General features: G+C 43.4%; 1 protein-coding gene across 6 annotated transcripts in view; it reads left to right on the top strand.

Annotated features, from left to right (window-relative positions):
- Positions 1–9158: 9158 nt before the first annotated feature.
- Positions 9159–14535, top strand: part of znf423 (zinc finger protein 423) — a 333162-nt gene continuing 327785 nt past the window's right edge. For 5 of the 6 annotated variants that reach the window (XR_007263796.1, XM_048605858.1, XM_020528463.2 and 2 more), the window contains exon 1: positions 9852–10512. Coding sequence is in view for 5 of the 6 variants with exons in the window: in XM_048605858.1 (XP_048461815.1) it covers positions 10473–10512 (40 nt within the window). In the remaining variant the exon portion in view is untranslated. Of the gene's footprint in view, positions 9615–9851; positions 10513–14535 lie in introns of those variants that run through there. The other variant, XM_020528461.2, reaches the window with a different exon arrangement.

The raw sequence follows: 14535 nt of genomic DNA, 5'->3' as shown, positions 1-14535 counted from the left end.
CTCTCTCCTTCCTGGACCTCTCTGCCTCCATCTCTGGTGACCACCTTGAAACTGATATCTATTTCGAACCCACCGAGTCCCACAGCTACCTAGACTACACCTCCTCCCACCCACCTTACTGCAAGAATGCGATCCCCTACTCCCAATTCCTCTGCCTCCACCACATCTGCTCCCAAGGTGAAGCGTTCCACTCCCGAACATCCCAGATGTCCTCGTATTTCAAGGACCGCAACTTCCCCCCTTCAGTGGTCGAAAATGCTCTCGACCACATCTCTTGCGTTTCCCACACCTCTGACCTCACAACCCCTCCTCGCCATAAAAACAAAGACAGAATCCCCCTTGTCCTCACGTATCACCCCATTAACCTCCGGATTCAACGCATCATTCTCCACCACTTCCGTCACCTGCAATCTGACCCCACTACGAAGGATATATTTCCCTCCCCACCCTTATCTGCCTTCCGGAGGGACCACTCTCTCCGCGACTTCCTCATCCGCTCCACACTCCCCACTAGCCCCACCACCCCCGGCACCTTTCCCTGCAACCGCAGGAGGTGCTATACCTGCCCCTACACCTCTCCCTTCACCTCCATCTCAGGCCCCAAAAAAACCTTCCACATCAGACAGATGTTCACCTACAATTAGCTAATGCGGTCTATTGTATCCGCTGTTGCCGATGTGGCCTCCTCTACATTGGTAAGACCAAGTGGAGGCTCGGAGACCGCTTTGTAGAGCACCTACGCTCGGTTCGCGACAAATGACAATACCTTCCGGCTGCGAACCACTTCAACTCCCCCTCCAACTCCCTGGACAAATGTCCATCCTGGGCCTCCTCCAGTGTCACAACAACGCCATCTGGAAACTGGAGGAGCAGCACCTCATATTCCGCCTTGGGAGCCCACAACCCAATGGTCTCAATGTGAACTTCACTAGCTTCAATATCTACCCACCCCCGGCCTCATTCCAAGACGAATCCTCCCTCTCGTCCCTGCCTCCCTGTCCTGTCTGTCTTCTCTTCCACCTATCCGCTCCTCCCACCTCACTGACCAATCCCCACCACTACCTACCTGCACTTGCCTATCACCATCCCAAGTACCTTCCCCAGCCCAACTCCCCCCGCCCATTTATTTCAGAGACCCCCTTCCCCTCCACCATTTCTGAAGAAGGGTCCTGACCCGAAACATCAGCTTTCCTGCTCCTCTAATGCTGCCTGGCCTGTTGTGTTCCTCCAGCTCCTCAGTCTGTTTCTGTGCTGTATGATTCTATGACTGGATTTGTCATCATCATGAAATTGATTTTTTGAACTCACTTGCTTGGCATCTCATTCACCACCTTTAACATTCACTAACATCAATGAAGAGTGGCAGCATTGTTTACCATCTACAAGATACATTGCAGTAACTCACCAAGGTTCCTTTGACAATACCTTCCAAATCCATGACCGCCACCACCTATAAGGACAGGAGAAGCAGATGCATGTGAACATTATCATATGCAAATTTTCTGCCAAACTGTATACCCTCCTGACTTGGGAACTATATCACCACTTTTTTTTACTGATGGTGGGTCAAAGTCATGCAGCTTCCTACTTATCAGCACTGTGCCTGTCCCTACACCCAAGGACTGTAGTCGTTCAAGAAGGCAGCTCAGCACCACCTTCTCCAGGGCAATTAGGAGTGGGTAATAAAAGTTGGTCTGGCCAGTGATGCATGTAACCCTTGAGCAAATTTCTAAAGAATGAAGTGGGGAGCAGCAAAGAACCAAAAGAAAATGTCTGTGAACAAAGGAGAAGAGACAAACAGCAATGCACTCGGTGAGAAGATCGGAATGTCTTCCAGGCAGGAATTCCTGGAAGAGAAATGACAATAATTAAACACTAAACCAAAAAACAAAATACTATGAATGCTGGAATTCTGAAGTAAAAATTGCAAAAAATTTCAATCCTATTCTTAAAGGATGGGAGAAATGTAGAAAGGTGAAAAAGTTTGTGGAGAAAATTTAAGAGTTTAGGGTCTCATGGTTGACGGTTTGATCACCAATGCTAACGTGAAGGAACTGGAGGAAAAATGTTAAGAATGGTAGGAAGTTTATAAATATATTCAACCTACTTATCAAAGGCTAAAAGTCCTCCTAAAAGATACAGTATACCGAGCTAATAAAGGAAAATAATGAGAAGTGTGAAATGTTTAAAATAACTCAAAAAATAGCTTACTGTCCTTCTGTAAGCCTTTCATTGACACCTGACTTTAATGAGGTAGTTGCCACTGATTAAACGTCTGGGACAAAGACAGAAATATTTTCATCTTACACTTTATAGATTTAGGAATAAGAGTTAGGTTTTTTACAATGATGCATACTAAGGATTAAAGCATTATTGCAAATAAATTTATTGAGAAATGGATAGGGACCAAAACACAGCAGAAATGCTTCTGATAAATAATGGAATGGAACTTGTTACTCATGAGTTGAGGGACATCTGAAAATATGAAACTTATGGTCATGAATACTGCATTGAAAGTTTTTCTCGCAATGGACTTTGTGAAAGGAATCATACAATGATTAACAAAATGCTGATTTAAATTTTAGCTGTTGAACCAAAGTACAAATTGACAACTGACCTGACATTGACAGTTCATGCAATGTATTCATTCCAGAAAATTGGAGAGTATTGTTCCTATCAATTGATCTGCGGGCAAAATCCCAAGTATCTTGCTCTAGAATGTAATGTAATTTGGGAGGCAATGGCCTCGTGGTATTATCACTGGACTGTTAATCCCAAGACCCAGATAACATTCTGGGGACCCTGGTGCAAATCCTGCCACGGTATAATTTGAATTTGTTAAAAATTAGAATCTAATGATGACCATGAATCGATTGTCAGGAAAAACCCACCTGGTTCACTCATGTCCTTAAGGGAAGGAAACTGCCATCCTTACCTGGTCTGGCTTACATGTGACTCCAGACCCACAGCAATGTGTTTGACTCTGAACTGTCCTCTGGGCAATTAGGGATGGGCAATACATACTGTTTAGCCAGTGATGTCCTCATCCCGTCAATGAATAAAGGAAAAAAAGATTAGTATCATTTTTCTATGCATTTGAATGCCTTGCTTGCAGGAAGATGGGCTTTTTATCAAAGCTGAGGTCTGAGAGGAAATTTGAAGAGTAATGAGACATCATATCACATTATCTGATACAGAGTTCAATCCAGAAGCTTTGGTATACTATAACCATCATAGTAAGTGGAAAGAGACAACACAGTATGGAGCTGGAGGAACACAGCAGGCCAGGCAGCATCAGAGGAGCAGGAAAGTCGATGTTTCGGGTCGGGATCCTTCTTCAGAACTGGGGAGGGGGAAGGGAGCTGGGGAATAAATAGAGGGAGGAGGGGTGGGCTGGGGGAAGGTAGGTGGAATGATGATATGCGGATGCAGGTAGGGGGTGGTAGGGATTGGTCAGTCGGAAGGGTGGGGTGGATAGGTGGAGAAGAAGAAGGACAGGTTCTGTCAGGTCAGGGAGGCGGGGATGAGAGGGAGGTTTGGATCTGGGGTGAGGCCTGGGGTGGGGACATTTTAAAACTGGTGAATTCCATGTTCAGGCCATTGAGCTGTGGGCTCCCAACGTGCAAAATGAGGTGTTGCTCCTCCAGTTTGCGTGTGGTGTCATTGTGGCACTGGAGGAATCTAGATTATTTCAAGAAATCCAGATTTTATTAAATTCAAATCTCACCCATTTTAACCCATTTAAATCACCATTTGAACCCACATCCTGAGACTGTTAGCATAGGGCTCTGGATTTCCAGTCCTGTGTGATTTGACCACTCTGCCTCCTCCTGTTATATTTCAATCTTTTTACATTTCTCAAGAAAACTCCTTGATATCTGAAACATTGGCTGAATCTTACTATATTTGGCTAAATGGAAGTTGCACTGAGTTTGCTGGAGGAATTCTCACTTCAAGGGTCTGCAAGTTTTCTCACCATTGTGTTACCAAGCACACCTCATTAACTATCTACCCCACCAATATACCGTCTGCCAAGACTGATTCTAGCTCCATTTTACCATGAGCCATTTCCAGAATAACTTGCCATTCACGAGATATACACCAAAAGACTGACATCCATTGTGCCATACTTAAAGCCCATTGTGCACCCAGACAAGCACTGTTAGTCCAGAGCTGCCCTGCAGGGTTCCTAACATTTACCCCAGACATGGCAGTCAGGGGGAAATTGGTAACCTGCTTTGTGGGCAAGGACCTGGAGCTCTTGCTGATGTAAATTCAGGTCTTCCTCATCCCCCAGAACTAGCAGTGGAAGATAAGCAGCAAGTCCATGCCAGCTTGGACTGAGGTTGCCAGCTGGGTTAAAGCAGTCTTAGCCATCTGGATGAACGCCCAAGGAAGAAGGTCATTTTCCTTCTCCATTCCACCAGTATAACCATTTGCTATTCCCTGCAACATCTTCCCTCACTTACCCTCATGCACAGCAACCCCAACATCACTAGCCCTGCAAGTCCTATATGCTGCCTACTCACCTGCCCCAATACCTGCTGCTTTCTTATTTCAGGAGGAAAACAGCCCACAATAAGGTAGAAAGAGTCAAAACAGGTGGTGAGCTGCTAGAGATTTGGGTCTTCACCCCCTATGTGAAGAGCATTTTGACTCTGAGCACCTCAAGCAACTGACTGACCATGTCCAAACCACTGGACTGGTATTAGAAGCTGCCTTTGATTTACTGTGCCAGGACCCCCTAAGGGAAGGAAATCTCCCATGACTTGACTGAGGCATGCTGACAACCATCACAAGCTTCCTGCCTATGTTTCTGCGCTAAACAGCAAGGCAAGACAGAAGTAGTATAAGCCTGGTATCTCCAGCTGAAGGGGAAAAGTGCACAAAGGCGAGGCAGGATGAAGCGAGTATCCAGGTCGGCACAGAGTGAGTGAGCACTGTGACAGTGATCAAATAGCCCAGAAATGCAGATTAATCCAGTCTATGAGCTGAGTACATGGCCTGAGTGCATAACATTCTTGCAGCAGCATTGCAAAGATAGTTACCAGTGCAGCCTAAAGTGCAAAAGCATCTTGTAGGTAGTTTGGAGATGTGCAATGAGGGTTTCTAGAGGCTGGCACATGTTAGGTGGTAATGTCTGTAGATATGGGGGTGTATGGTTGGTGCCCATGGAGTGTGCCCTGAGATGTTGCTGCATGCATCCGACATGGAGATCCTTTGGAGCAAGTGCCGAGCTGAGATTGCTAGGTACCCGCTCTGACCTCCCTGTTCAGTTTTTGCAACATTATCTTATTCAGCATGTTTGGTAGATAGAAAGCTGAATAATAATGAGGCAAGTTGGGACATTGATAAGGATTGACAAGTGTTAATCCCCTTTAATTGGCAACTCGCCTGTGCCTAGCAAGTAACTTGCCGTACTGCACAGCTAAAACGTAAAAGGTGGAGCAAGATGCTCCCGACATTGAGATAAGCCTCTCTGGACTTCTTGCCCAATTCTGCCATAAATCTTGCAATAGCCCGCAACACTCAGACCCCTATAAGATTCTGTCCGTAAATTCTGTTCCTCTCTCACAGACACTGTCAGATCTGCCAAGCTTGTCCTAGCATTATCAATTTTAAATTCAGATTTCCAGCATCTGCAGTATTTTACTGTTGGTTCTGGCTTAAATTTTAACCAAGTCTTTGATCACCTGTCCTGATATTTCCTGCTTGCATCTTGGTTGTATTCTTGTGAGGCTCTTGAATATTTTGCTGCTTTAAGCACACAATATAAATGCATAAATAAAATTATAAATGATCTATATTTAATAAAAACAGATCTAAAACTGGTCTAAAATTAAAGAAGTGTTTTACCAGTAATATATTTTAGGTATTTGAAGTTTTTTTTGTGATACAGATATGGAGTTTGCCTTAGTTATAATGTTCTTCTTTGAACTATTCACGTTAATAATAAACTTAATGTACGCAATAAGTCAAGTTCAATATTCCTTTTGAAGTCAAAAAAGTCAAAGTGACAATATTATTTTGCCATCTGAGGATGAGGCAACATTCCCTAAAAGTATATGAAAATATCTATAGAATTCTTGAATAATTTTGATATTTTCCAGGCTTGTCTCTCTAGTGTTTACACAGCTGCCAGTACTTGAATATAACAATTATCATCATCAGACACACAATTTTAATGAACTGTATTAGTAATTGAAAAAGATGCTTCATCTGCTTTAACTCTCGATTGCACAAGCTTTTTAAAGAAAAAGGTACAACATTTTCAAAGATTATCTGAGAGGATTGCCCTAGTTTCATCGAAGATTATATTAAGTTGGATATTTTGTAACATTTTCAGCTATTATAGTCGAAGGAGTCCCGATTCATATGTAGCGACCCTCTAGCCTGATTGTAGTTCTTTCTTACAAAACACAGCAAGTGCTAAAGAGAATTCATTTTATGTGAAAAAGGCGCAAAGTACCTATTAAATTAATTAAAATGCATATTTCATTCTATAAATATGTACATCGAATAAACACTCCAACAACCGAACTTGAATGGGTACCTGTGCGGATAGGTAACTGTCCACCGTCCAAGCCCTATTTAACGACGTAAGAAAGAACATTCCTTGACTGCATTTGATGTTTTATAATAAGCGAAATGACACACAACGATTATATTACCTTCCTAATTCACAGATACATTCTTACCACACTACAAACATCAGTCCTTTATCGAAATGATTGCACACAATTTATCTGGTGTTACCGAATTCCATTGACTTTTGGCTTATATCTAATGAGCAGGACAAAAAACAGCAAGAGGAACTGCTGATTTGGATATTTTAAAAGAACGGAGTAAACCTTTGGTCCGATTTCATAAACATTTTGCAATACCACCAAAATGCTTTTTAAAGCACGCTTTTAAAGTACAATTGTAATGAAACTTTCAGGATGTGTATCGGGTTTAGGCATTAACTGCTTGAGAATTGTCAAGTTCAACAATCACAGCCGGTTTCTAATCTTGGATTTAAGTTAAAGAATTAAACGTAATGCTCCTCCAGCCATTTATTATTTGAACAAAACACGTTTTGTTTATTAGAAAAGTATTAAACAGATAAGAGACGAGTAACAATTTCCCCGGTGTACTGCTCCTACGTGTTTATTGAAGCTCACAACATGTGGTGTTATTTTCGTAGTTTGAATCGATTGTTTCCAAATGTATTTACGTTTTGCTCACGCCGTGTCGAAATGTTTCAAGTTTATGGATGTGGCGCTCAGTGTAAACATTTCGTAAATTTGAAAATAAAGTGAGTGCAACAGTGAATACTTAAAGTTTCTCTTTTTAATCAGCGCGCTGTTATTTTGACCAATATGAGTTTGTTGTTCAATATGAAACAACAGTACATTTAAAGGATTTCCTGAAAGATAAAACTGCCTTTAAAACGTAATTTGCAGCAGAAATAAATCCAATGGTGCTGGAAATTATTTTATGACTAAGAGATTCGAAATAAATTGCGTAACAGAAAGCACTTACATAAAGAGTTGCATTGATCCTGTTCGTCTGTCCAAGGTTCTCATTTATTCCTTCTTTCGGGATTTTGTATTTAACTTTTGATGTTTCTCCAGATTCTGGGACTCTGTAATTTTGCTTTTGTTAGCTAACAAAGAAAGAAAATTACCCCTTTAAATTCTGGTGTCATTTTGGCGGTGCTACTTTTTAAAGAAGTGCTGGGACAAAAATAAATGTTTGGCATGTTAAAATATTTTCCTTGTATGTCCAACAGCATTGTACTAATTTTGAATTCTTTTCCAGGAGCAGAACGATTGCAAACTTTAGTTTGAGCTCCGGAAGAGGGCGCAAGCTACCTGAACAGACAAGAGACAAGTAGCAGCGAAAGGTACGACCCATTCAACTCGACATTGCACAGAATGCAAGAACAAAAACTATTTACAGCTCTGCATTAGCCCCTGGGGGTGAAGTCAGATCATAGAACCACTAAATTTAAAAAAAACACAATTTTATGACTTACTGCATTTCTTGTTGTCACTCTGGACTTGGTTGGAGGATCACTTGTGTCATTTATGCTGGATAAACAGATAAAATACACACCTCACTATTGAAAAAAAATTTTATTCCCCCCCTCCCCGGCTTATTGTATTTATGAGGCTGATAGCATCCACAGATTTTCAGAACAGGTTTCCAGCCTGTCTCTTGCTCATCTGCTAACTCCCCTCCAACTCTTACCTCAAAATTGTATTTAAAATCACACAGAGGTGGTCTCTAACCACGTCTGAGCAAACACATACACATCCACACAAATAAATTCAAACCGATTATATTTGTTAGCCACATAGGCATAATTCCATCAGTTTATAATTAGATGTAAACGAATTACTAACACTAATACCCTTTTAATTCCACCGTATCATTACGGATATTTTTGAAATTCACTGTGCCCTGCAGGGAGTTACGTGCTGGAAGCTAAAGAATTTCCATTGTTCGGTAGGAATTAGGTTATTAAAAACTGTGAATGCGAGATTGCTTCTGCGAATCAAAGGAGATGTGTAGTAATGGCAACATTAAAGCAGTTTGTGGTTCAGCTGGAGCGACTTGCTTAAATGGCCAAGAGTCTGGTGCCTTCCACTGTCATTACCGTTTTTAATATCATTTTTCTGGGGCGGGGGGTGCGTTGCTTTCTGTTTTAATTTTAGCCTATTTTTAAAAAATATCAATGTGACCCGTGTGTCGCAATTCAAAATCGCCTTTCCCGTATAAAACTACGGAGTTGAAGGGAGACTGTTAAGTTGCATAGGTTTGGAACAACTGACGCCCCTTTCCCCCCACCGTAAATGATTTTTTCCCCCCTCTCTGTCAGTGCTGCGCGAAACTAATTAGTTTCTTTCGGGATCTCTGTATGAGTTAGATGCAGTTGTTCCGTTCTGAGTGGCGTGCAGTATATATGATTATTTCTTTAAAAGAAATAGAATTAAAGTCGGTAGAAAGGGTGCAGGATTCGAGAGGCTGAATTTGCATTTGGAGGCGTTCGCGGTGTTTTAGTTAGATGTGTATATCTGTGAGTGAGAGGAGGCAGTGTTAGGGAGGTATTTATTGTGTGTGTGTGTTGCAGTCCGCTCCAAGCTTGTCCAGGGCTCCATGCTTTTGGCACGATCGCGCACTCAGGATTTTTTCATTATTCACCATGCGTGCTCTGCACTTGGACAGCGATTTCCTCCGTGATTACGTGTGGCGCGTCTCCCTGCGGGAAAGCTCCCCCGTGGAGAGGTCCTGATGGGTTTGGGCCTTACTTGAATTTCCCAGCTTATTATGTGTCTGCACTGCGCGCTAACGCAGTTCCTCAGCAGCCAGCTCCGCTTCCAGCAGCAGCAGCGGCGGCGGCAGCGGCACAAAGAGCTGGCTCTGCTGCCGAGCCAGCCAGCCGGACGGCGGTCATGGCACCAAGCTGGTCCCGCTCGCCGGCCCCCCGTCGGTGAGCATCCCCCGCACACTCGGACAGACAGCCCCGCTCTTTCTATGTGTGCGACTAACGGAGGAAGATCGGGACACTCTCCGGGCAGGATAAACAAGGGGCGCCTCGTACCCTCTTTAGATTTCTGGCTAAACAGGTGATCCCTTCCTCCACACACACACGTTTAAAAATCCGCCAAGTTTATTATTGTTGTTGTGCAGAGAGTTAAAGCGTCAGATCGACGGGTTTTTTGTTTTGCTTTTTTTCCTTTCCTCTCCACTTTTTTTTGCACGCACGCCCCCCGCCCCGCTTCTTGCTGAGAATTTTAGTCATTGAGGTCGCCGTTGACTTGGGAAGAAGGGGGGGGGGGGGGGGGGTTGGGGGGGAAGGTTGGTGGTGTTGTAAGGTTTGCACGGAAGGAAGGTGGAGGTTAATGCAAGTGGATTTCGTGCAACAATAGACCGAAATAAAAGGAGCAGCGGCACACTTTTTTTTGACAACATCGAGTTTATTTCAAAGGGGGGGGGAAAAAGGAGAAAAAAAACAGAGAACCCCCTCCCTCCGTCCGTCTTTCCTCCTCCTCCCCACCCCTCAACTCCCCCGTAAATAATCACTTCTTGTCTTCGCGTGGACTGGCTGGACCCCGCATCCAAATCCACCAGTTGCAAAGAAGTTGGTGTGTGTTGGGAGACAGAAGAGGAAAGGAAAAAAATAAGAGGGAGAGGGGAGATTTTTCTTTTTTTTTTTAAAAAAAGCACAGAAACCAAAAAAAAAATCTTTTAAAGAATCATCACTTCACTGAAATCTAGTTTTAGCACCACCGCGAACAAAAAAAGTAGGAAGGAGACGTCACACGTAGTCCACTCCGAGAGGTTGAAGTTGCCGCATTGCAACGGGCAGGAGGAGGGAGAGAGAGAGAGAGCACGGAGCAAAGATTGATGTTCGGAGCTCCAGTCCCTGCCCCGGACAGCAGCGCCCAGAGAACAGATTCTTCCAGCGGAGTGAAGGACTGGACATGTCCAGACGCAAACAGTCTAAGCCTCGGGCTGTTAAAGGTGAGCTTTGCCGTGACGGACTCTTTTTTTTTTTAAATAATTTTTTTTAAAAGGAGAGAGAAAAATCTACATGTTAAATGTTGGTTTTGAAGAAGGAGGTTGGCGGGGGGGAGCGGGAACGTTCGCACCAATGGACTTTTCCGCGTGTACGATCCGCTGGCGCCCAGTTCAGTTGGAGCAGGCTCGAGCCGAGGAGGTGGTGGCGGGGGGGAGGCTCGGAGAGTGGAACCAGCGCGCAGGCGGGCGCGCGCACACACACACACATATATATACACACACACACGCATGCGGGCTTCACCGACAGGGGCAGTATGGAGCTGAGTGGGCACGAGGCTGGGGCGGGGCTGAAAGCACGAGGCCCAGGTGCTGCTGGCGGGTTCCAGTTGTGGAATCCTGCGAGCCCGTTTAAAATACCCGAGGGGCGGTTACCGTTGAGCGCGCGGGCTGGGACAGTTCAAATTCAAACATTGAAAAACTTAACTCACCTCGCACGTGTCGGCCCGGGAGCGGCGCTCCGCTCTTATGGAATCTGAAAGGGCTCTTGTGGGATAGCGGTGGTGTTCCTATCTCAGAGCTTGGAGCCCAAATTCTAATCCCACCTGCTTCGTAGAGGAACATCTCTGAATCAGTTGATTTAGGAAATACTTGCTGTATAACACTCGCTGGACACCCTGCCCTGCTAGTAGCTGGCTTGTCAGCCTTATGTTGTGCACGAAGAGCTGTGTGTCACCTGTGTCACAAGTAATTAACTGCTAAGCACATCAACTAGTATTCTTCCAAACACACATGGAGTCATCCCTTGAGATTACGTTGTTACTTGTGGGCCAGAAGGAATGGGTTCAAGTCCAAGCTGCCCCAGAGATCAGTTCAGGATAACTTGATGGATTTTGTTATTATATTGTCACTTCTTTCCTGTTTGGTTATGTCTTCTGTGTAGGGAAGATAATTTTCCACAAATTCCTCATTTAATTTCAATATGCGTTTTTGACAACAATGTTTTATTGAGGTGTAAAAGTGAAATGGACAGCTGGGTGGTTTATGACCATCATCCAAAGTCCCAAAATGAGAATATATTCAGCTCACAACATTGTTCCCTTAATTCTCCATGCAATGATTTCAAGAGATGGAAAATTGCAAACACTGCTTGTAATTTTCCAATATACCGCTGTTTGCATGCGTGGCTCCTCATTACTGCAAATGGAAAATTTTAGCCTGTAATTTTTCCCTTCTCTTTTTGTTCCATTATTTGTTTATAGGGTAAGAGTAATGCTGGTAAAGCGGCACTCATTGAACCCAAGTTGCTCTGAAGGTTGTTGTGGGTCACATCTTATTTGGACCAATGCAGACCATGTGGATGTGATGCTCCATCGATGGTGTTCGATGGGATATTGCAGGATTTTGATGCAGCAAAAATGAAGGAATGGGAATATCTTTCCTGAGGTTGTTGACTTGCTCGCCAAGCTGGCTTGTTCTTGTTCAGACGTTTCGCCACCATGCTCGGTAACATCAGGAAGCTTTATTGGAGGCCTCACTGATAATGTCACCTAGCACCTGTGACGAAATATCTGCACGAGAACAAGCCAGCTCAGCGAGCAAGTCAACAACCTCACCCACAACCCGAGCTACAGATCTTTGCCAAAACTTTAAATATCTTTCCTGAGTTAGAACTTTGCATAACAAATTTGGCGTCTTATTGATAATGCATGGATAGGATGCATTGGATATTTGACCTGTTAAAGAATGTACAAGTTTATTGAATCACCTATTCTAATGCCGAGGACTACATATTTGAATTTGTGATTTGATTTGGAAAATAGTCAAATTGAAATTTTTAGGGGACTCCCTTAGTTGGGAACTGGAACGTTTTTAGAATTGTTTAGATTCTGAAATGAGATTATTTGAGTTGTGTGTTCATTGATGTTTTTCTTATAATATGTCTACTTAGAATGTAATTTCTAAAGGATTAGATTTGTCTTTGGGCCACGATATCATTGGAATATATTGCATTGAACATTTAACAGATTTACAGGCATACCATCTAAATCAAATGTGTGAATTTGAAGAGCAAAGCTTGTGGCTTATAGCCCTTTGAATATCAATTACTTTGTGGATCTTTTTAACTAACTAGTCAGTTACATTTAACAATTTAAAAATGTTAATATGTTAAATATATGATTTAGTGTTATTTGAATCTTCTGCAGTGTTTGAAGGCATTTAAAAGTATGACAACAGTATGAATATTGTGAAATTTTGTATTTATCATAGATTTAATAACTGCGATGTCAGATAGTCAAGTTGTATACAATTGAAAAAAAACATGCAAATGAACTCTGTTCATTGCAGAAATGATGTAGAATATGCAGCAATGTTTTATTAATAACATTGTGCACTTTAATTCAGTTTGTGCTTCTGGAGACAGTACTTCTGGAACCAAGAAAGTACAGTTGGTATCAGGTTTGTATTCTGGAAGCAAGTGAAATATGTGGGGTGTGCGTATTTCATGGAGAACACTGAGATGTTCCCAGAGGAGCCAGTTTACACTGCATGAAGTAAAGTGTGGCTCACGTGTATGAAAATTTTTGTACTTTCTTGGAGTTCCTGCACACTTAACGTTTCAATATTTTGAGAGTGTGGGTGCTCCTGTCTGTATTTAATGCCTAGGCTTAATAGCTTAGTCAGTGAAAGTGATAACGTTTTTGGAAATGGTCTGTTGTGAAATTGGAGAGATTTTTGTGTGAAATGTTTCAAACAGGTCTTTTTGTAATTGCCAGCAACTTGTACATGTGGATCATAAACTTAAAAATACTCGTGGCTGTCAGGCTATCTGGTCATCTCTGTTTGGTATTGCAGCTTTTGATATTTGTGACATACTGGTGATTGTGACTCATTATGAAACGAAAACACAAGTCTGGGGGACAAAAACAAAGTTGCTGGAAAAGCTTAGCAGGTCTGGCAGCATCTGTGAAGGAAAAAACAGTTAACGTTTCAGGTCTGATGACCCTTCCTCAGAACTCCTTAATTCAGTTCTTGAGTTCTGAGAAACGGTCACCGGACCGGAAACGTTAACTCTGTTTTTTCCTTCACAGATGCTGCCAGACCTGCTGAGCTTACAACTTTGTTTTTGTTTCAACTTGAGGTGTCGCTCTTTGTAGATTTCTAACAAAGCAAAGATTTCCTGTCATGACAAAATTTTTTAAAGTTTTTCCTCCATAAAATATTGATTCTTCTTGGTGAACCAGATGCTAAGCAATGTGACTGCCATAGCTTCATCCTAAGTGATGAGAGATGAATTTCAAGGAGTTACAGCCATCAATTATGATATAGGAATAGACATTTTTATCTAAGAGATAGTGGGAACTGCCGATGCTGGAGAATCTGAGATAACAAGGTGTAGAGCTGGATGAACGCAGCGGGCCAAGCAGCATCAGAGGAGCAGGAAAGCTTCTGGTCTGGACCCTTCTTCAGAAATGGAGGAGGGGAAGGGGATTCTGAAATAAATAGGGAGAGAGGGGGAGGCGGATAGAAGATGGCTAACGGAGAAGATAGGTGAAGAGGAGACAGACGGGTCAAAGAGGCGGGGGGTGGAGCCAGTAAAGGTGAACGTAGGTGGGGAGTTAGGGAGGGGACAGGTCAAGGAGGCGGGATGAGGCTAGTAGTTAGGAGATGGGGGTGGGGCTTGAGGTGGGAGGAGTGGATAGGTGGGAGGAAGGACAGGTTAGGGAGGCGGGGACGAGCTGGGCCGGTGTTGGGATGCGGTCGGGGGAGGGGAGATTTTGAAACTTGTGAAATCCACATTGATACCATTGGGCTGCAGGGTTCCCAAGCGGAATATGAGTTGCTGTTCCTGCAACCTTCGGGTGGCATGGTTGTGGCACTGCAGGAGGCCCAGGATGGACATGTCGTCTGAGGAATGGGAGGGGGAGTTGAAATGGTTCGCGACTGGGAGGTGCAGTTGTTTATTGCGAACCGAGCATAGGTGTTCTGCAAAGCGGTCCCCGAGTCTCCGCTTGGTTTCCCCGATGT

Source organism: Rhincodon typus, chromosome 15 (assembly GCF_021869965.1).
Source record: "Rhincodon typus isolate 14 chromosome 15, sRhiTyp1.1, whole genome shotgun sequence".
Lineage (NCBI taxonomy): Eukaryota > Metazoa > Chordata > Chondrichthyes > Orectolobiformes > Rhincodontidae > Rhincodon > Rhincodon typus.
This window is presented reverse-complemented; position numbering and strand designations above follow the sequence as displayed.